General features: G+C 33.4%; 1 protein-coding gene across 1 annotated transcript; it reads left to right on the top strand.

Moving 5' to 3' along the window:
* Positions 1-19,466: 19,466 nt before the first annotated feature.
* On the top strand, positions 19,467-22,575 carry LOC126623289 (squalene monooxygenase SE1-like). Its single transcript, XM_050292135.1, has 7 exons — positions 19,467-19,898; positions 20,407-20,518; positions 20,644-20,821; positions 20,922-21,309; positions 21,403-21,678; positions 21,892-22,170; positions 22,289-22,575. Exons 1-7 carry the CDS (start codon positions 19,644-19,646, stop codon positions 22,391-22,393), a joined length of 1,593 nt encoding a protein of 530 aa, XP_050148092.1. The 5' UTR covers positions 19,467-19,643; the 3' UTR covers positions 22,394-22,575.
* Positions 22,576-23,654: the final 1,079 nt, after the last annotated feature.

Genomic DNA, 23,654 nt, shown 5'->3' with positions numbered 1-23,654 from the left:
AATGCTTTAGTACAAATGACATTAGGAAATATTGTGGGAGAATGATATCCTTTTATAGAAGAGAGTTTCTAGCTTTGTTTTGACATTGACACGTGTCGTGTTGTGATTGGCTTCTGATGTTGACACGTGTCGCGCTATGATTAGCTTCTGATGTCGACACGTGTCTCGCTATGATTGGCCTCCTGGTTGGAGGGAAACTTTTCTAGGTCCTTGACGGTATAACGTTGACCGGTACTCAGTAGTTTCGGGATTGATCAAGTATGGTACAAACAAAATTCAATCAATTATCCGTTACACGACCTACATAGTCATATGGATACAACAGTCTAGGAGATGAAGAATCAAGAGCATTCACTAACATGGAAAAACAATATAGAACTTGCTGAGGTCCTGAAATTCCCAGTAGCATTATAACTACCTTTACTATTTGACCAACAGTAGGCAACAGCCAGTCTAAAATGCCTTTGGTTATGGAAATCTCAACTCGGTTCAAAAGTCATAGGATGTAGTTAACAATGATTTACGGCTACTAAGTCAAGTTCATTAGTTTTGACCTTAAATATTTCTTAGATTCATACAAATCATAACTCAAATGCAGAAAAATGAAACGGTGGTTGGACGGTATCAACCGTATCATTTCATTTTATATAGCAGCAAGGAAAAGAAAAGGCTCGGATGGAAATTGTGGAATTGAAATCATGATGTTGACAAATGAAATTGGGCCAAACGACAAATGGAAAAATGATTTTGATCGTTTTTAACGGTTATTTTAACTCTGATTTTGATGATTTTTTACAGTTATACTCCTTGAGCCTATATGAATACAACGAACCAATTCGATCGTCAATTTAAAATATTTACATAAGTGGATACCACAAAATGTTATGTTAAACTTAATGATAGTATAAATAAACTCTAAGTGTTAGGAAATCTATCATTTTGATGAGATACACATTGTACGAAACTAATTTCAATGATCCAACTGTCAAACTTGTTTATATATATATTCCGAGATCGCATAAGCCAAAAATTGGAAAAAAAAAACATCCAGAGATCAAGTAACGGGACAAAACCTTTCAACGGTTATAAACGAAAAATCACGATTTAACGGTTATTTTAACTCCGATTTTGATGATTTTTTTACAGCTAGACTCCTTGACCGTATATGAATACAACGAACGGATTCGATCGTCAATTTAAAATATTTACACAAGTGGATACCACAAAATTTTATGTTATACGTAATGAAAGTATAAATAAACTCCAAGTGTTAGGGAATCTATCGTTTTGATGGGAAACGCATTGTACGAAACTAGTTTCAACGATCCAACCGTCAAACTTATTTGCATATGCTTCGAGATCGCATACGCCAAAAATCGCAAAAAACAAACATTCATATATCAAGTAACGAGACAAACCTTTTCAACGGCTATAAACGAAAAATCACGATTTAACAGGTATTTTAACTCTGATTTTGATGATTTTTTATAGCTACACTCCTTGATTCTATATGAATACGGTAAACTAATTTGATCGTCAATTTAAAATATTTACACAAGTGGATACCACAAAATCTTATGTTATACTTGATGAAAATATAAATAAACTCAAAGTATTAGTGAATCTATCGTTTTGATGGGAAACGTATTGTACGAATTTAGTTTCAACAATCCAACCGTCAAACTTGTTTGCATATGCTTCGAGATCGCATACGCCAAAAATTGCAAAAAAAAAAAAACATTCAAATATCAAGTAACGAGACAAACCTTTTCAACGGTTATAAACAAAAAATCACGATTTAACAGTTATTTAAACTTTGATTTTGATGATTTTTTACAGCTACACTCTTTAAACCTATATGAATACAATGAACTAATTCAATCATTAATTTAAAACATTTACACAAGTGGATACCACAAAAGGAAAAGGCAATGCAAGAACCCCAAAAGAAAAGCAAAAGGGCAAAAAAAAAAAAAACAACTTTGCGCGACTCAGTTGCACCTACGTCACACAAAGGTTTTTTTTTTTTGGCCCTTTTGCTTATGAGTACAAAATAAATAAATTAAAATCTACTTAGTAAATATATATACCATTGAACTTGATAGGAAACACATTGTACGAAATTAGTTTTAACGATCAAACTGTCAAACTTGTTTGTATATACTTCAAGATCGCATACGCCAAAAATCGTAAAAAACAAACATTCAGAGATTAAGTAATGGGACAAAACTTTTCGACGGTTATAAACGAAAAATCACGATTTAACGATTATTTTAACTCCAATTTTGATGATTTTTTATAGCTACCATATATGAATGCAACGAACATATTCGATCGTCAATTTAAAATATTTACACAAGTGGATACCACAAAATCTTATGTTATATTTAATGAAAGTATAAATAAACTTCCAAGTGTTAGTGAATCTATCGTTTTGATGGGAAACGCATTGTACGAAACTAGTTTCAACGATCCAAGTATCAAACTTGTTTGCATATGCTTCGAGATCCATATGCCAAAAATCGCAAAAAAAAAAAACATTCATTTATCAAGTAACAAGAAAAAGAAAAATCATGATTTAACGGTTATTTTAACTCTGATTTTGATAATTTTTTACAACTGCACTCTTTAAACCAATATGAATACAATGAACTAATTCAATTGTCAATTTAAAACATTTACACAAGTGGATACCACAAAAGAAAAGGCAATGCAAGAACCCCAAAAGAAAAGCAAAAGGAAAAAAAAAAAAAAAAAACTTTGCACGACGTAGGTGGTGCGTCGCGCAAAACATCTTTGCGTGACGCAGTTGCACCAACGTCGCGCAATGTTTTTTATATTTTATTTATTTATTTATTTATTTTTGTTTATGAGTACAAAATAAATAAATTACAATCTACTTAGTAAATATACTATTGAACTTGATGGGAAACACATTATACGAAATTAATTTCAACGATCCAACTGTCAAACATTCAGAGATTATGTAATGAGACAAACCTTTTCGACGACTATAAACGAAAAATCACGATTTAATAGTTATTTTAACTCTGATTTTGATGATTTTTTTACAGCTACACTCTTTAAACCTATATGAATACAATGAACTAATTCTATTGTCAATTTAAAACATTTACACAAGTGGATGCCACAAAAGAAAAAGGCAATGCAAGAACCCCAAAAGAAAAGCAAAAGGAAAAAACAAAAAAATTTGCGCGATGTAGGTTACGTCGCGCAAAGTTGGGAAAAAGCAGTAAAGCATTCTTGGTTTGCTGCCAAAATCTTGCGCGACGCACAAAATGTCGCGCCAACGACCTTTGAGCGACAATATTTTGCGTGACGAAGGCTGGCATTGTGCAAGGATGTTTTGCGCGACCCAGGTGTACCTACGTCGCGTAAAGTGTCATCGCGCAAAGGTCGTTTGTGCGACGTCTTGTGTTTTGCATTGCGCAAACATACTTTGCACGACGAAATTTGCTCCGTCGCGCAAACATGTTGTAGACATCGAAATTTCGATAAATAAATATTGACCGATAAATCAAAGTTTCAGCGCTCATGTATTACATAAATTTTACACGTAGCGTGTGTCTAAACAAAAAATCGAGAATCATCGGAAAAGTCATCAAACAGGACACGTGTCAACACCTGGCAGAAACGACTTATTTTATCTGGAATATTATATTCAAAATTAGGCCTTGGAAAATTCTATAAATAGAAGCCAATTTCATTCATTTGGGGGAGGAATGCATATTAGGCAAAAAACCTTGAAGCTCTGAAACTCTAAAACTCCGAAGTTCTCAAGCATCCAGGTTCCCGAAGAATCAAGAAAGCGTTCTTCGTTCTTCGTTCATCGTTCTTCCAAGATCAAGCCCCGACGGCCCTTGGATTAACAATCACCAATTCAAGATCAAGCTCTGACGGCCCTTGAAGAAAGTGTTCTTCGTTCTTCGTTCATTGTTCTTCCAAGATCAAGCCCCGACGGCTCTTGAAGAAAGTGTTCTTTGTTCTTCGTTCATCGTTCTTCCAAGATCAAGCCCCAACGGCCCTTGGATCAACAACATCAACAAATCCACACATCCAACCGTTCTTCAAGATCAAGCCCAAAAGCCCTTGAAGATCCGTTCATCACCGTTATTCAAGATCAAGCCTTAACGGCCCTTGAAGAAACACTCATCCTCAAGATCAAGCCCCAACGGCTCATTGAAGATCCGCTCAAATCCACCTTCAAAGATTAAGCCCACGGCCCCTTGAAGAAACTTCCAACAGTTCATCCAAGATCAAGCCTCGACGGCCCTTGGATCAACGAAACATCCACAAATCAATACCTTACGGAGATCGAATCAAATGATCAAATTTGAGAGAGATTGTAACCCAAAATCATCAAAATGCAAATATTTGTTTGTGCACGTTGTTCTTGTCTCTTTCGTTTCAGGAAAATTTCGTGTTCACACATGTTTTTCTACTAGTGAAGCTGTGTAATTGGTTATTATTTTGGTATACAATGCATTGATTTAGGAGAAACCGTAGCTCCATAACGAGTGTTTTTACATCACGTTAAATCATAAATGAATCTCACACTCGTCATTTAGCCCATATACAACTCAAAGATATAAGTTCATACGATTTTAATTAAAACTTAAAGTAGAATATAATTAAGAAAATTAAAATTAAGGGTAAATTACATAGTAGCCCCTCAGGTTTGAGGTCTATTACAATTCCATACAACATCTTTAAAACATTTCACTTTCATACATCATGTACCATTTTATTTCAAAATAATACCTCCGTTAGATTTTCCGTCCATTGATCCGTTAAGTGCTGACGTGGTTGCCACATTTGTGCCACGTGGCTGCCAAATTTGTGCCACGTGGCAAATTTTTTTATTTTTTTTAAATCTGAATCTTCTAAAAAAAAAAAGTTAGAAAATCCAAAATCCCATCACCCCACCCACCCCCCCCCCCCCCCCCACCCCCACCCCCACCCCCACCCCATACCTGCACCTTTGAAGGAAAAAGAAAAAAACCAGAGAACAACCCAGATCCCATACCCCCCGTGAAACCCATACCCCATACAACCACCCCCAACCCAGATCCCATTACCACCCCCCCCCCCCGACGCGAAACCCATATCCCCCCGAATCGAAAGGATGTCATGCTCCCCCGCATCATCTTCGTCGTCGAAGACAACAACGAGCAGGAGCAGCAGGGAGACGATGAGAAATCCCCGGTCGACTGCGAGATCAGGTGGTGACGAAAGACCTCCATGAGGAGTAGAGGGATCGGAGAGAGAGCTCTGCGGTGGTGATGGGGAAATGGCGGTGTTGATATGGGAAGATAGAAGGAAGGGGAGGTGAAGAGAGTGAAGAAGAGGGAGCAATGGGTTGGGGATTTCTGTTTTTTTTTTTAATTGGGGGTTTCGGGAAGGTAAGGGGAGGGGTGGGGGATTATATACTAAATTTGATATTATTTTTCATATTTCAACGGCGATTTCCCACCCCATTTTCCCTTCCTCGATCCGTCCCTGCATTAAGCAATGAGCTTGGTGTTCCTCCAGGGCTATTCTTCCCCTGAAGAAGAAGAGCAAGATTACCGCCTCCATTAGCATGGCTCGAGCTCCACTGACGATGATGATAACGACGACGGCGATGACCAAGCCCACAAAGCCACATCCGTCTTTGACTTTCCAAAACCCTCTTCCTCTGTTGCTTCTACCCTACCTTCTGCATTCGACTCTTTTCTGAGGTACCATTTTACCCTAATTCACCCCATTTTTCTTTCAATTCTTTGCAACTAACCATACACTTTGAATTTGAATCTCTCTTTTGCTGATTTTTTTGGGTTAATTTTGTCTATTGGTTTGGATTAATTGAGATTTCCGGACCACCCGAGTTTCTCAACAACTGCGTACAAGAAGACCCTTCCACAAGGGATGCAGGTCCTCAGCGAGGGAGGCATGGTGTCCGCAACGGCAAACTTCAGAAGGAAAAGAAAGATTTACCTTCTAGTTGGTACTACGTAGGGGAGGTGGAGGTGGGCGTGGGTAGGTTGGGATGGGGGTGGGGGGCTGCGGGGAGGGATGGGTTTCAGGCTTTTTTTTATTTTTTTATTTTTTTTATTTTTTTTATTTTTAGAAGATTCAGATTTAAAAAAAAAAATTATTTTTTTGCCATGTGGCACACATGTGGCAGCCACGTGGCACACATGTGGCAGCCACATCAGCACTTAACAGATCAATGAACGGAAAATCTAACAGAGGTATTATTTTGAAATAAAATAGTACATGATGTATGAAAGTGAAATGTTTTAAAGACGTTGTATGAGGTTGTAATATACCTTAAACTTGAGGGGTTACTATGTAATTTACCCTAAAATTAATTGACCCTTTCTAAAAATCACTTCAAACTTGGACGATGTAAAAATACAGTTTGTATATAAAGTCCCTTAAATCCTTGGTATACATGCATGAAGCTTTGTCATGCTTTGAATCTTAAGCTGTGAGGACCTGTATTTTCAAAAATAATCATATATAATTATGTGTTGTGTATACTTATTAATTTCAAAAAGTTTTGTATTACTTCTTATTTAATTGTTAATTCCTTTATTTCATTTTTCTATACTCTAATTTACTATTATTTTGAACCAAATAAGTTCAGTACACCATTACGGTAGTATTTGAACTATATATTCATATTATTCATTTTCTTTCCTTTTACATTATTTTATTAAGCTGTTTGTGCAGTTCTAATTGGACCAAAACCATAGCCAATTAAAGGGCTTTTACATCATTCCTATTGATAGCTTTGAGACGGTGTAAGTTTGCTTGGTCTGATCTCACCTTCCTCTGTGCCAACTTCCTTCTCCTATAAATAGAATGTTATTGTTCGGTTTTCTTCGCTGGCTAGATGAACCATTTTCTATCGGGGTCTACTCTCTGTCAGGTTTAAAGAGTTTTCCTTTCAGGTTTTCATCTTAGTTATTTGTCTCATATCACTGTATGTTATTAATAAATTATAAATGTTTGTATCTAAACCAAAAAAGGGCTGCTGGGCATCGTTATGCATATGTATTTGAATTCGTTCATACTGCTGATTTAGTTTTATAGAAAAGTCTTTCTATTCATGTTGTTCTTTAGTGATAGCCTCTTATGTTCTGTATTTCGCATGTTACATAACAATACCATATTGATTCCTATTTGGAAAGGCACCTAACTTTAGGAGACTTGGATGGTGCTCTATTGCAAAGAGAAGAGTCGAAGCATGTACTGCATATATATGTATATGTATGGATGTATGTCTTTTGTTAAATGAATAAGCATGTTGGTAAATGGTTTTATGTACAGTTTAATTTATACATATTACTTGAATGGTTTTGAAGGCAAAAGGCTTTTGAATAAGCACTATACATGTTTGCTATATAAGAAACTATTTTGTACAGCATTATAGTCAACCAAATGACTTTTGAATTGAGTACCGTGGAACTGATGAGTTTTAAGTGTGTTGATTAGTATTAAAGTTCATATAAGGCATTTGGTAATTTTCTTATACTTGTGAATAGGAGCTTATCACAGTTGTGGTTTCTTGTGTTATTATCTCGGAGCAATGCTTTGGAATCTATATAGGGGAAATACGGCAGACCTTTATAGATATTGATTCTATTAAATTTCGTGAAGTACTATATTTGTGTTGGTTGATTAATGTGGTTGGATGTTGTTTGGATTATTGCTTCAGTTGGTCGTTTACTTGTTAGTACTACTGGAATGTTATTCGTTGAGATATATTGTGACATGTGAAAGATGTAATAACGTTACTTGTGCATCACTCATGTGTCAGAAGTGGTTGGAACTTTGTTGGTGAGAAAGGAATTTGGAAAGAGGGTAATGGAAATGATCTTTTGTGTAGTTGAGCCAAACTCTTAGCAGGTACCAGGTCTCAGGTGAGCCCACAGTGCACAGATTCTTTAAGGGTAATTCGGGACTGGCGACGAAGAGTTTAGGCAAGATGACTAACAAAAGGGGAAATTGGGATGATTGAGTTATATATTAAAACATTCGAACCACCACTGCAGAGGTAAAATGCACGGTATGGGATGTGCAGGTCCGTGTGTTTTATTATATGAATTAACGGGTAGAGATGAAGAGTATTGTATCGCACTCATGCATTGTTGATGATAATGATTTGGTACTTGATTACATGATTTTATGACACTTAATTTAATATTGTTAATTTACTGTAATAAGGTTATGTCCCTACTGAGTTGTTGAAGCTCAACCCTCTGTTATGCAGGTTCACGAACTAAACAATCTAAGAGGGTAGACGGGATGAGATCGGATTAAGTGTGAGGATAGAATTTTGTATTTCTTTATTTTAGCCTTGTAAAGAATTATTGAGTTATTTTAAATAAGAAGAATTTTATTTTCCAACCCGTTTCAGTTTTACTTTAATTATTTAGTTTTTAGTTCGCGTTTCGGATTCGGGTTCAAATTTTTACTACCGACCTCGGGTCCAGGGCGTGACATAAGCGCATGTGGAATTCAATTCCCAAATACATGTTTATCTTGGTCGGAGAAATTTCGAAAGCAAATAACGAATACATGCACATTGATCACATGCATGGCCCATGCAATTGCAAGGTAATAAAAAATAGAGGGGAAGAGTGACGATCGAGTCAGATTTTTCAAAGAAAGGGGGCTATATAGCTGAATGGGTTGAAAGAAAAAAAATTGGGGTCTCAAATGCGGGAGATGATGCACATCAACATTTCAGGCTTATCCCCTGATCATACAATGAGTGTTGTGTTGTACTTACTCATATAAAAATATGGAGGAAATTTTTTATTTTTTTTTGTTAGTGCATCATTTGCCACATCATGTTGTACATCAATATGATACATAAATATGATTTTTTTTTAACATTAGTCTCATATATGTAATGTGATTAACTGTCTAATGGAAAAGATAAATATTCTCATGTAATTTAGATGTTCTTATGTTTGCCCTTCATAATGATAAATGAGGCGAAGGTGTTGTTAATTTCTGTTATTTTTATTGTTCAATTTCGTATGACTTTTGTGGAGGCATGCTAAGTACAATCCAGGCATATGACAATATTATTGAAGATTTGTGAAGGCTAAACCAACTACTGTTGATTAATCAAATATTTATCGCATATAAATGACTCATAAATTCATAATCTTGATAAGTTTATACTAATTAATATCCAGAGTAATCATAATGATTTCAATAATGCTATTCTTATCATATTTTTATACCATAATTGTATACCATCTTAGGTGACATCTGATGTAAACAACCACATCATCTAAATTAATTAACATTTAATTTTGAAATGTTAATCAATAATTAATAAAAAGATTGTTAATTAAATGATGATTATGGTATACAAGGATTCTTCTTCTGTCACATAAGATTATTTAAGTGTTTTAATTAATAAAAAAATTAAAATTAAATGATGTAGCTTGTTCAACTCATGGCCAGTTGCGGAGCCACATGGAGACTAGGGTAGTCCAGGGCCCATCCTGGAAATAAATATATATCTATTATGTAGTAAATTTTGCAATAATGTCCATGTGGTGTGGTGGTGTGTTGGTATGTTAGGTTTTAAAGATTTCATTAGGTCCTGGGGTCGACGCTTGCTGACGGAAAGTTACTTTTTGGTATTTTTTTACCAATTACCATATATAACTACCCCTGTACTAACATTCTGATTTCTTTTAAACCAATTATTTTTTTGTTAGTTCATATAAAACAATGTATATATATTCGGGAGGAAGATTGAATGATATTAAAAAAAAAGTATCGTAATAATAGCTTATTTTTTTGTTAGTTCATATAAAACAAGGTATATATATTCGAGAGGAAGATTCAATAACATTAAAAGAAAAATATCGTAATAATAGTTTGAGCTAGTTATAACGTTATTATCAATGTTGTGTTAGATGTCAACATAGGTTCTATTTACTATGACATCTCTCAATACTAATTTTTTCATACAAATTTTAAAGCTCCATCACTCTTGTTTGATTCAAATTCCATGATATTACTAAAAATTTTTCTAATTTCTTTCATTAGTGGCCCCTCCTGGCATGAATTTTTGGCTCCGCCATTGTCATTGGCCATCTGAGATGGTAAAGAAATGTGGTAAGAAAAGCATTACTCTAATGATTTTCATATATAATGGATTTTACCTAAAAGGTTCACTGCCATCTTTTCTTAATAGTGATTTTTTTTTTTTTTGTTACAAGTGATATTAACTCTAAATACTATGCTAAGGAATGGAAAATGTTCGAATTTGGGACTTATCGAGTTAAAGAAGAAGCCCCTATCTACTCAGACAATCAACCGCTAATAGTTTCTTATATCCTTTATATGCATCAAAAAATGTAAATCATCCATATGTTATCATTCAAGAAATGCACGAGATTCGTGTAAAATGTTGAAGATATGTGTCTTGTTTTTGCAACTAAGATTTATGTCTTATACGTGCTGTTAAATTTTGTTATCGATTTTAACTAAAGAAAATGCAATTTCTGAATAGTGAATGACAAATATTTCTATAATTCTGCTAAACTTCCTAGTAGTTGGTAACATTAATTTTTTAAAACAAAAACAAATGAAAATGTCATCGTGATTAACTTGACAAAGTATTACTCCACTTTGATGTTGACTAGACCCAGCTTCCCTGTTGACCTCACGTCTCCATCTCAATACGAATATAAAAGTCACGTCGACTTAATGTTTAATTGATCATTTCTTTGTTAACTTCTAACGAGGAAGACTATATATATACACACACGTATGAAAGACTACTTATTTAATCAAGAGTTCTTTTGTTTTGCTTCCCATGGTTTTGAAAAAAAAACTTTTAAAATACAACGCTGGTTGTAAATTATTATGTGCACATCTGGTGACCACGTAAGTATCATCCAGCAAAGCAGTAGTCTTTGACCAAACTTAATTGGTCTCAGTTGGGGAGCTAGCTAGCAAGCCCTCAGTCGAAGTCAACTCTGTGAATAAGTTGTTTTTATTTATTTTTTTATTTTTTTATTTTTTTATTTTTTTTATAAATAAAATTCCGCATGTGTTTAATTCTTTGTGATCTTAAATCAACCACCCATTAATCCAGTGTTACTAAAATATTAGAAACAAATAAATACATATATAGATTTCAATATCTCTTGTGTTCAATAACATGGGAATCTCTTCGTTCAAAGTGTGGCAAATTTAAACATAACCTATATATATTGGACATTTTAGTACTAATTCACATATTTAAGAATAAAATATGTTTATATATGGGACCATTTTATGTTTATTCACAAATTTAAAGATAAAATATATCATACTTTTTATGTGCATAAAAGATGAAAAAAATTATTTGTTACATGTAAGCCACTGATAATATGACACTTTAAAATAGAAGAAAAAAAAAATTCTTCAAACTCAATATCATGAAAAAAAAAAAACTCACTTTATAATACCAAAATAAAAAACTAAATGACATGTAAATAGATGAGACGTGTTTTTTTTTTTCTCAAGTATTATGATATATAGAAGTATTTTTCTATAAAACTTATAGTGCTCAGAGTGTTTGGATAATGCTTGTGTTCCCCCGTGGGGGACTTATTTGTCTTTCTTACTTACGATTAATGAACCTTTATTGTCCGAACATTATAATAAAAAACTTTGACTTTTTTTATAATCATGTAAATATCATGTCTGCAAAAAATCATTCAATTTGGAGATTAGTAATCCATACGTGTTCAACCAAATAACGGTTTTAGTAACAAGTAGCATTCTTATTAAAAGGTCTTCAAATTGAATACATTTGTATAGATATGATATTTAGATGATGACAAAGCGAACAAACAGTTTCGATTATGATATTCAGACGGTAAAAATTTGTTAACCATAAGTGAAGGGACAAATAAATCCCGAAGGACACAAGCATTGTCATTTTTGGCTTACATTTAGCCACGTGAAGCCTATTTATAGGTATTTCAAAGCAACACCATTTTCTTTTTGTAAGGGTACTTCAAAGAAAAGTTCGGAATTAGTTAATCGTTGAAAGTTAATATAGTATCGATTCTACATATACCCTTATCTCTAAACCATGCATCTTCTTTCGTGCTAATCAAATTAGATGTGGGTCTTTTGTGGTTGAGAAAATTTATCGTATACATAATGAGTTTGTAATTTTGAAATTGTAGTGTTCCTTCAGGCATGTGTGACATTTTGGTTATATTTGACATGTCTATTCTATGTACATTCATGATCGGTTCTTAAATAAGTTTTTATTACCTTAAAAAAAATATAATATCAATTATGACTGACCATCTTTTTATTTTTATTTTTATAATACAAGAAAGCTACACTACAACAATGAACCACCTACAATGAGCTTAAACTGATCACCATATATGTAAGGTATTTTGGATGCGGTCCCTAATCCTTTACATTCTTTGATTAAAACGTTAATAGTATTCAAAGTTTGATCAAAGTCCCTTGACTTTGTACACCTCATTATATTACTATTAATATTTATATTTTTATAGTTTTGACATTAATTGTTTGATATTTTATGAGATTTATAATCCTATAAATTTAAAATCCCTCATTATAATACTATTAGAAACGGTTACAATAAAAAAATTCAAACATTTTGATTTAATAAATGGATAAAACTTATGTAAAAATAAGAAATAATAAATGGAAAAAGAATGTATCAATAGTGTTAAAAAAAATTGGTACATTTTACAAAAAAATAGGTACATTTCACGTATAACAAAGTGGTACATTAATAAAGAAGAATGGGTACATTATAAATAAATTAGGGTACAGATAAAAGACTAAAAAATTATGAGTACAAATGAATTTTTAAAAAATATAGGTGATAAAAGAAATTAATACATGGGTACAAAATAAAACTAAAAAAGAAAATACTACAAATTTAAAAAAAAAAATATTGCAAATTAAAAGTGGGTACAAACTAAAAATATAAATATATGATACGAAGTTTAGGCATAAAACATAAATATACCATATGTAATTTTTCTATCATTGATTAAATATGCAATGTCACGTAACAGTATACACATGGGTACAAACACAAATAAAACTTTAAAAAATTGGGCACAAAAAGAAACTAATATATGGGTACAAATTAAAAATGAAAAGAAAATTGGTACAAATTAAAAAATATTTGCAATTAAAAATAGGTACAAACTAAAAATAAAAATATATGATAAAAAATTTAGTCATAAATATAAATATACTAATTGTAACATTTTTAACACTAAATGAATATATTTAAAAATAAAAATACTTTATTATTCAAATAATTAATGATGTTATTAATACTCAAGGACATTGATCAAAAATTGAAAATGAATAGGATTTTAATCAATGGAGTAACAAAAAGAAGGATGTGAATCTAATTTCCCCATATATGTATGATCATTGCGTTTACATTAGTTGACCATAATAACATGGTCCAACTAAGTGAAAATAGTTATCACTAACCAAATGCTAGTGCGAAAATTTGTTTCAAATACATGATACACAAATATCAAGTTTAGTTAAAGGGATGTGATATCCACACACCCTTTTAATTTTCGGCCGTCAGATCGGATGAATTGAAGAAGATCAAAGGACAAAAATTAACAAGGGGTGTGTGGATAGCACACCCCTAGTTAAAATCATATTTAAGTCCTGATTTGACAATTTATTTACGGAAACCCAAATTGATACACATTAAAAGATAATTACCTTCTAGGCACTAGTCGAGCGGCTGGCTGGGGCCTAATGCTTAGGCGGCTAGGCAGGGTCTAGGAGGTGCCTAGGCTGACTAGGCGGATTTAATTAAATATATTATCTAGACCCCGCTTAGCCGCCTAGGCGGATTTAATTATTAAATCTATTATATTTTATGTAAATAAGTGTCTATTTATACTTAATATATATATATATATATATATATATATATAATTTCATCATAAACTACAAAATAGAATGACATATATATTATAAGCTATTGGAACATAATGAAAGCATGTGAAACAAGCATATAATGTGTGTTCATTTAAGTATTCAACAAGTCTCTTACAATTTATTGAAAAAAATTAAATGCAAAATGAAAGTTATCTATTTTCTATCTAAGTGAGTCGCAACCTAGGTGGGTGCCCAGGCGGTCTAGGCGGGCGCCTCAGTAGGTCTATGCGCCATTTCTTAATTTTCAAACGCCTAGGCATTAATCGGGGCAGCCGGTGACCAGCCGCTTAGCGCCTAGGCGGCGCTAGGCAGAGATTTTTAAAACAGTGCTAGAAGGTAGAGGAAAAAAACCCTAACTGCTAGAGAGAAAAACCAAAGAAAAAATGTACCGCTACCGACCCTAAGCCAAAACGCTGGGTTCGTGACAATGTGATCTATTGCTTCTCTTTCTCTTATATGGAATTTTATTGAGCTTTTCAAGTGATGAACTTTTACGAATTTAGTAGTTTTTTACTAAGTATTATAATTTATACACTCCATAAAATTTCATAGGCGTTTAAAAAAATAATTTTTTATTTTTTTTGGAAAAGAATTGAGTTAAATGATGAAACTTTATACAATACTAGAGAGTTCAATGCTAGAATTATTTTGAATTATGTGGATTTTCGAGGACTTTTTAATACCAATTAAGTTTTCATGATTAAAATGGTGATCATGACCTTGACAAAGAGGTGACGATGGCAACGATGGTGATGGTATGGTGATTGTGGTGGCGGGGTTGTATATTGGCGTGGTACAGGAGTAGGGATGGGGGTGGTGATGATGGTGGTAGACATGGTGGTAGTGATGGTGGTGCAAGTATTGATGACACTCATGGCAATGATGGGTAGTGGCGGTAATGGTTTCTATGTGGCAGTGAGAGTGGAGGAGATGGTCATGGTAAGGTGGTGGTAGCAACATGGTGGTGGAAATGGTGATAATTATAGTCATAGCATTATGGTAGGTGGTGGAGTATATCATCAGAGAATTGAGAAAAATGAAATCCACTTGTCTTAGGGGGGAGATTGGATTTGCTATGACAAAAAACTTATTATAAAAGCACTCAAAGTCCATCAAATTCCATGACATTTTAAAATAAGTGAAGTTTTGAATACAATTGAGTTTTGTAAATTCACAAAAGTCATAAATAAATACCACAATGTTGTAAATGGTTGTGAATGCCCACATAAACAAGCATGTGAAATAGAAGAATGGAAGTCAAAGAAGTTTGGTATTTACTATTTAGGTGTATAGAATTTCAACATTCAATATTTGGTATTATAGACTTTTGCATGTTAAGTGTTGTATGTAAAGAGCATGCAATATATGATAAAGAACACAAGAAGAAACAATAGAAGAGAAATAAAGAAAAGAGAGAAAAGAAATAAGAGAGAGAGAGAGAGAACAAAGAAAGATAGTGAGAGTTATTTTTGTACTTTTATTATTTCAGATAATGAAAGAAAGTACTATTGTCGCCTCGAGGACGTAGGCATAGTTGCTGAACCTCATAAATAGTGTCTTATTTACTTTATATTCCACTATACACATATCCTTAATTTCACAATACACACGGAATTTTCTTAGATTGTTTAGAAGTTATAAGAAGTGTTTATTCAATACAGGGTGATTTTTGTTGACTCCTTAAAAGCCTATAGTGAATACACTTGAATTTGAGAGTCAAGCAAAGTCCACTAAACTCTATACACAGTAACCTTCGTAATATTTACTGAAAATATGACTTTAGCCCTTGAAACTTAATTTTTTCCACATAAAATCCGACATAAGTATTTTATTCGAATAAAACCCATTGATTAGATTCCACATCAGCAAATTCATTAATTATATTTGACTTTACACATTTAAAAATTTTCGGTGCCCAAAACACCCCTAGTTGAATGTTTGATTTACACAATTAATTCCATACAAATTGTAAGGGAGAATTAATGATTTCACAAAAATTAAAAAATAATAAATTCATTGCCTAATATATAATAACAATAAAACATGCCTAATAAATGTAGTAATACATGTCACATCCCCGCCCAAGGCGGATCACTTCCCAGGCCCGCTCCACCACCGTAGCACGATATTATTCACTTTGGGCCCTGACCACGCCCTCACGTTTTTGTTTATGGGAACTCACGAGCAACTTCCCAATAGGTCACCCATCTTGGGAGTGCTCTGGCCCCCTTCTCACTTAACTTTGGAATTCCTACGGAACCCGAAGCCAATGAGCTCCCAAAAGACCTCGTGCTAGGTAGGGATGAGAATATATATTTAAGGATCACTCCCCTGGGCGATGTGGGATGTCACAATCCACCCCCTTAGGGGCCTGATGTTCTCATCGGCATACTTTCGGCCAGGGATTGGCTCTTGCGCGGGGAGTGATCCTTAAATGTATATTCCCATCCCTACCTAGCACGAGGCTTTTTGGGAACTCACTGGCTTCAGGTTCCGTAAGAACTCCGAAGTTAAGCGAGAAGGAGGCTAGAGCACTCCCAGGATGGGTGACCCACTGGGAAGTTGCTCGTGAGTTCCCAAAAACAAAACCGTGAGGGAATGGTAAGCCCAAAGCGAACAATATCGTGCTACGGTGGTAGAACGGGCCCGGGATGTGGTGGACCCGGGCCGGGATGTGACAATACATGCTTAGTTAAGTCAATAAAATTATATTTTACATATAAATGTAGGTAAATTATTTCGCGCGCGCGCGCGCGCGCACACACATATATATATATATATAAAAGAAGCTTGACATACAAAAAAAATTCATGCAAAATAAGTTACCTACATAATAAAGCAAACCCAATATATGCAAAGTACATGCAAAATGATATACCTACATAAAAAAATGTTATTATTTTATTCAATACTAGTTTACCTATTTTTTGTACATATAATAATAAAATGTGCCCAATATATATGATGATACATACAAAATAAGATACCTACATAATGAAGAAATGTTATTTGATTTAAAATTAATTTACTTACAAAATAAAGCAATTTTGTTTTATTCAAGATTAATTTACCTATTATTTGTACATATATCTTATAATAATAAAATGTGCCAAATATATGTAATAATACATGAAAAATAAATTACCCACAAAATAAAAGAATGTTATTTGATTCAATATTAATTTACCTACAAAATATATGTTATTTGCTCATCATAAATTTAAATATAGGTAGATTAATTAGTTTAATATGTTTGATCATATATGTAGTACTATGCATGTATATATATATATATGTGAATGTATAGTAGTACTATATATATAGTATGTATGTATATATATATATAGGTAAACTATATATGTATATATATACACATATATATTGAGCTTATGGTAGTAATATATACATTTGAACATATATATGTGTGTGTTAGGGGTAATAATATGTGAGTAATAACATTTATTGATTTTATTTTGAATATTGTGGTACAAATTGTAAATATTTTGTAATAATAGGTCAATTACTTATATACCTGGCAATCATTTTTAGATTTGGGTTTTATTTGGATGTTTATAACTAGATGAGTTTTTGTGTAGGAAATAAGAGTTGCAATGGTCTATATCTAAAGAACCCTAATATTTATGATAATGGCCGCTCTCTCGCTATGTTGAGAGAGCCTTTTGTAGCAGATATTTATGACTTACTGCTTAACCTTTAATCGTAGAGCGACAACTGTTCTTCAAATATGGTATGGTGGTTTTGTAGTTTTTGGGATTGGCAAGAACTATGAAAATGCCTCATACTAAGATTTGTTGCCAACATGCATGATCAACAAATGGTGGTGTGATCTTACCCTCGAGATGCCGTTTTAGTGGTTTGAGGGATTCAAGCCATGTTCTTGTCGTGTGTTATTGCAAGGTCTTCGTATGATGGTATGTTCTCCCGTGACTAAATTATTATAAGGCTTGAGTTGTGTTGTTATTTATTTTTCCTCAAAGAAAAATTGACACCTATTAAGAGCATGATTATCGTAATACAATAATAACTATTATATGTACGTACATTTAAAAAAGAGATACTTTGGATGCGGTCCCTAATCCTTAACATTCTTTGATTAAAATCTTAATAATATTCAAAGTTTGATCAAGGTCCCTTGACTTTATACACCTCATTATATTACTATTAATATTTATATTTTTATAGTTTTGACATTAATTGTTTGATATTTTATGAGATTTTAAAATCCCTCATTATAATACTATTAAAAACGGTTACAATAAAAAATTCAAACATTTTGATTGAATAAATGGATAAAATATATGTAAAAATAATAAATAATAAATGGCAAAAAAATGTATCCATAGTGTTAAAAAAATTGGTACATTTTACAAAAAAATTGGTACATTTCACATATAACAAAGTGGTACATTAATAAAGAAGAATGGGTCATTAGAAATAAATTAGGGTACATATAAAAGATTAAAAATTATGAATACAAATGAATTTTTAAAAATATAGGCGCTAAAAGAAATTAATACATGGGTACAAAATAAAATTAAAAAGAAAATACTACAAATTAAAAAAAAAATGTTGCAAATTAAAAGTGGGTACAAACTAAAAATATAAATATATGATACAAAGTTTAGGCATAAAACATAAATGTACCATATGTAATTTTTCTATCATTGATTAAATGTCACGTGACGGTATATACATGGGTACAAACACAAATAAAACTTTAAAAAATATAGGCACAAAAAGAAACTAATATATGGGTACAAATTAAAAATGAAAAGAAAATTGGTACAAATTAAAAAATATTTGCAAATTAAAAATAGGTACAAACTAAAAATAAAAATATATGATAAAAAATTTAGCCATAAATATAAATATACTAATTGTAACATTTTTAACATTAAAAGAATATATTTAAAAATAAAAATATTTTATTATTCAAATAATTAATTATGTTATTAATACCCAAGGACCTTGATCAAAAATTAAAAATGAATAGGATTTTAATCAATGGAGTAACAAAAAGAAGGATGTGAACCTAATTTTCTCTTTAAAAAATGACCTCTGATCTTTACTCAATGAATTAATTAGAAAGATTACTCGTATCAAAACTCCCATCCATTATGCCATTTCTTACTAAGAAAATCAATCTGAATCTAATAATATAATGACGATGATGATGATGATTGTGTGCTTTATATAGTCAATCATAGTAGAGTTAAAGTCCAACATAAAAAACTGACCGTTGATTAGCATTATGTTGCGATTGACACCTTTAAATTGTCCACAAGTGACTCTATCTTTGTCCTCTCTCTCTATCCCACATCATTCTATCCTAGGATCACCCACACCCTACCACAACCTCACATGAATATTAAAAAATGGTCCCATAACTTCATCGGTAGGCGCCAACCCTCAGAGCTTATAGCTTTTGCCCAACAACTCTATATAAACGCTTTCAAGTTCCCATTGCTGTCTCACAACCATAAGCACTTTCTCTCCTCTTCGCATTCACAACCAAAAACCACCACGTAAGTTTACAGATTGTGAACAGCCAAAACCAAAATCCCCATTCTTCCAAATTTTCAATTTTAGCGGTATATATTTTTATTTTGATATCAAAGATGGATTACGAGTATGTTCTTGGTGGGGTGTTGGTCTCTCTGCTGGGGTCTGTTTTCTTCATGATCATCAACACCACTCTCAGCGGCGAGAAGAAGAAGGTGGTCGAGAAAGTTTCCCGCGGCATTAACGGAGATGGGTACGTGAGGATGCCGTCCCAGAACGGCAGTTTTCAACCGGAGATTGCCAGCTGCACGGATGTTGTCATTGTCGGTGCCGGAGTTGCCGGTGCTGCCCTTGCTTACACTCTTGGAAAGGTGACAAAATAATTCTCTCTACATATAAAATGAATGTTATGGTTTTTAAACAATTCCCAAATTCCAAGTTCTAAGTTTTAATTTTTTAATTTTATAAATTTAGAAATTTGATGGTGAATGAATAAGCAGTCAAAGCTTCAAAGCCGGGTTTGGTGACCGTGAAAATTAAAGAAAAATTGCATATCCTTGCTTTTTGAACAGAAGACGTAGTCGTCACCTAAGCAGTCAAAGCTTCAAAACCGTGTTTTCTGACATTTTGTTTTTTTTTTTGTTTTTTGTTCTCTCTATTTTTAGCGAATAAGCACTTAAATTTATATTCTATGAATTTTAAATAAAAGTTTTTTCCGCCCTTTTGGGGTGATGATTTCAATAGTGCAGTCCAAGCCATTTTTAGTTTCGTTTTTTGCAGTGCAAATAAACTGAGAAGGCTAGTTCAGATCTTCTTTAATTTCTTGGCTAATCATGTGAGCTTTTGAGTCTAAACATATGTTTCTCTTCCTCGTTACAGGAAGGACGCCGCGTACATGTGATTGAAAGAGACTTGAGTGAGCCAGACAGAATTGTTGGTGAGCTGTTGCAGCCTGGAGGCTATCTCAAATTAATTGAATTGGGTCTAGCGGGTAAGCAATCGCTTCAAATTGTTTAATTGGTTTAATCATTTTTCATATTTCTATTCCATATGATTAATTAGTACCAAATTTATGTTCATCGATTTTGATCAACAAGTTATATTTGTGACATGCAGACTGTGCAAATGAGTCCATTGATGCTCAGAAAGTGTTTGGTTATGCTCTTTACAAAAATGGAAATGACACAAAACTGTCTTATCCCTTGGAAGACTATACTTCAGATATCGCCGGAAGAAGTTTCCATAACGGGCGTTTCATCCAAAAAATGCGCGAAAGGGTTGCAACTCTTAAAAAGTAATTCTCATTTATCCCCATGTTTGTGATGTTTCGATTGTTTTAATTTATATTAATATTTTTCAAATTGTTATTCATGTTTCTCGAATTTTCTCAACAGTGTGACACTAGAACAAGGAACTGTGACAACCCTAATTGAAGAAAAGGGCACCGTCAAGGGTGTGATGTACAAGAACAGGGCTGGAGAGGAGATGAGATCGTATGCTCCACTGACAATAGTATGCGATGGGTGCTTTTCAAATCTCCGCCGCAATCTCTGTACTCCAAAGGTTGACAATCCTTCTTGCTTCGTTGGTTTGATCTTGGAGAATTGTGACCTTCCTCATGCAAACCATGGACATGTGATTTTGGGAGACCCTTCACCCATCTTATTTTACCCTATCAGTAGTACTGAGGTTCGTTGTTTGGTAGATGTTCCCGGCACGAAAGTACCTTCAGTAGCTAACGGTGAAATGGCCAAGTACTTGAAAACTGTGGTGGCTCCTCAGGTATCTATCGTTTACTTGACTTGTTAGTTTCAATTTCATTGTGACAAATATTATCAATTGAAATGAACTAACCAGAAGACTTTGGTATTTCAGGTTCCCCCCCAACTCTTGAAGTCTTTTCTAGCGGCGGTCAAGAAGGGAAATATCAGAACAATGCAAAATAAAAGCATGCCTGCTACTCCTGTTCCCACTCCTGGTGCAATTTTATTGGGTGATGCATTCAACATGAGACACCCTTTAACAGGAGGAGGAATGACTGTGGCTCTTTCAGACATTGTTCTTCTAAGGGATCTTCTTAGACCCCTAACTGATCTCAGTGACGCATCAGCTTTGTGTGAATATCTTGAATCATTCTACACATTGCGCAAGGTATAAATCATCACTCAGATATGCAATAAAAAAACAAATTTCTGGCTAGACAATATGATATGTTATGTTGTTTTGTCTGACCCTAATTGAGAGTCACATTACGTATATTGATGAACAAGCACTATCTTGTACGTGAAATGTATAATGTGTCTGATTGCGTTTGTTTGCGATTTCCACTTTGTTGATAATTGTTGTGCTTGGTTTTGTTTGCAGCCCGTTTCATCCACTATAAACACATTGGCCGGTGCCTTGTACAAGGTATTTTGTGCCTCACCTGACCCGGCAAGACAGGAAATGCGAGAAGCATGTTTCGACTATTTGAGCCTTGGAGGCATATGTTCATACGGACCTATATCGCTTCTCTCTGGGCTTAACCCTCGTCCGATCCATCTGTTTCTCCATTTCTTTGCTGTGGCTGTCTATGGAATCGGCCGCTTAATGATTCCGTTCCCTACGCCTAAACGTGTATGGCTCGGGACTAGGTTGATCTTGGTATGTTCACTAAAATTGCCAATATACTTCCTCTTTATCAACATATTTGTCATTTACAAATTAATACATACGTTACTTTTCACTTGAACTAAAATTTTGATTTTCCTTTTATTTTCAGGGTGCATCAGGAATCATATTCCCCATTATTAAGGGTGAAGGAGTTAGACAAATGTTCTTTCCTGCAACAATCCCGGCATATTACAATGCTCCTCCTCTTCAATGAAGGATCGGGAACAAGCAATATTGAAGTATACATGGAGACAAAAAAAACCATGACTACGAAGAAATATGGTTTCAAGCAGAGCAATTCAATTCATACTCTTATTTCTGACTACCGTAGAGTAAAGTGACAACACTCATAATTAATGTAATATTCTATTGCAATTATAATTAGAAGTTATTGTTTTTCTTTTGAAACAAAAAAAAAAATTTAATTAATTTTTTTTTCACTTTTCTGATTTTTCTAGCTACTTAATAATACTTTTGTTTTGCAAGTAGCCCTTTACCACAGTGGTGTAAAGGTGTTGAGCCCTTTCATGATGGCGTGGTTCAGACCCTGTCGGTGACTAATTTAACAAAATCTATCATTTGACAAAAAAAAAAAAAAATTTGTTTTGGTTAAAAAAATACTTTTGTAGTTTTGTGGGCCCTACAACAATTGCAATCATACTTGTAATTGGAACCGAGTCCCCTCCAGACAATTTGAAATTGAGCCTCCGGACCAAGGGATCCAGGACGTTAAAATTTGATCCAACAGCTACAAATAGGAGGCCCTTCTAAAAGTTATAATAATTGTAGCCGTTGGATCAAATTATAACGGCCCGGATCCCTTGGTCAGGAAGCTCAGTTTACAAGGATCCGGATGGGATCTAGTTCCCTTGCAATCAACCATGTTGTAAGAACGGTTATATGGGCCTTTGATATCGATTGAAAGTGACTTTTAGCCAAAATTGATTATGAAGGTTTCATTGATGATTTTATAGCAAAAAATGCACAAAGAACCATCTTTAAGTGAAACTTCAATTTTGTTCATTTAGTTTCTTAAGATTGAATTGATTAGGGAGACTAAATTTGTATATAAAACTTTGGAAGCTAAAAGACATGAAAGTTGATGATTTATTTATTACTTAAGCATTGATAAATGTGCTAATTCCTATTGGTGATCTTTTATAACACCCCACCAATCTATTTCGGAAGATAATTATGCCCAAATGAAACTTTTTTTTATTTGCTACCATTAATCACAATTCTATTATTTAATTATTGGTTACTCACAAAATCAAATCATCTACCAAAACCATAAGGTTAATTTTTTTTTAATTTATCACCCAATTCCTTTTCTTAAACAAATTTTCAATAAAAGATTAATCTCAGTTATTTTAAGGCTGCATCTAACACCTATTAGATTGCTTGTGTACCCTTGAACGGGATCAAACCTTTCGTAGTTCACAATTCATTTCTAGTCCATTTTAGAAAATATTCAA

This window comes from Malus sylvestris, chromosome 5 (assembly GCF_916048215.2).
Source record: "Malus sylvestris chromosome 5, drMalSylv7.2, whole genome shotgun sequence".
In the NCBI taxonomy this organism is placed as follows: Eukaryota; Viridiplantae; Streptophyta; class Magnoliopsida; order Rosales; family Rosaceae; genus Malus; species Malus sylvestris.
Note: the sequence above shows the minus strand (reverse complement) of the source record. Positions and strands in the feature narration are given on the sequence as shown.

Coding starts and splice junctions, on each gene's coding strand:
- LOC126623289 (XM_050292135.1), top strand. CDS start 19,644: ATGGATTACGAGTATGTTCTTGGTGGGGTGTTGGTCTCTCTGCTGGGG. Junction 20,519..20,643: donor AATTGAATTGGGTCTAGCGG/GTAAGCAATCGC, acceptor TGTGACATGCAG/ACTGTGCAAATGAGTCCATT. Junction 20,822..20,921: donor AGGGTTGCAACTCTTAAAAA/GTAATTCTCATT, acceptor TTTTCTCAACAG/TGTGACACTAGAACAAGGAA.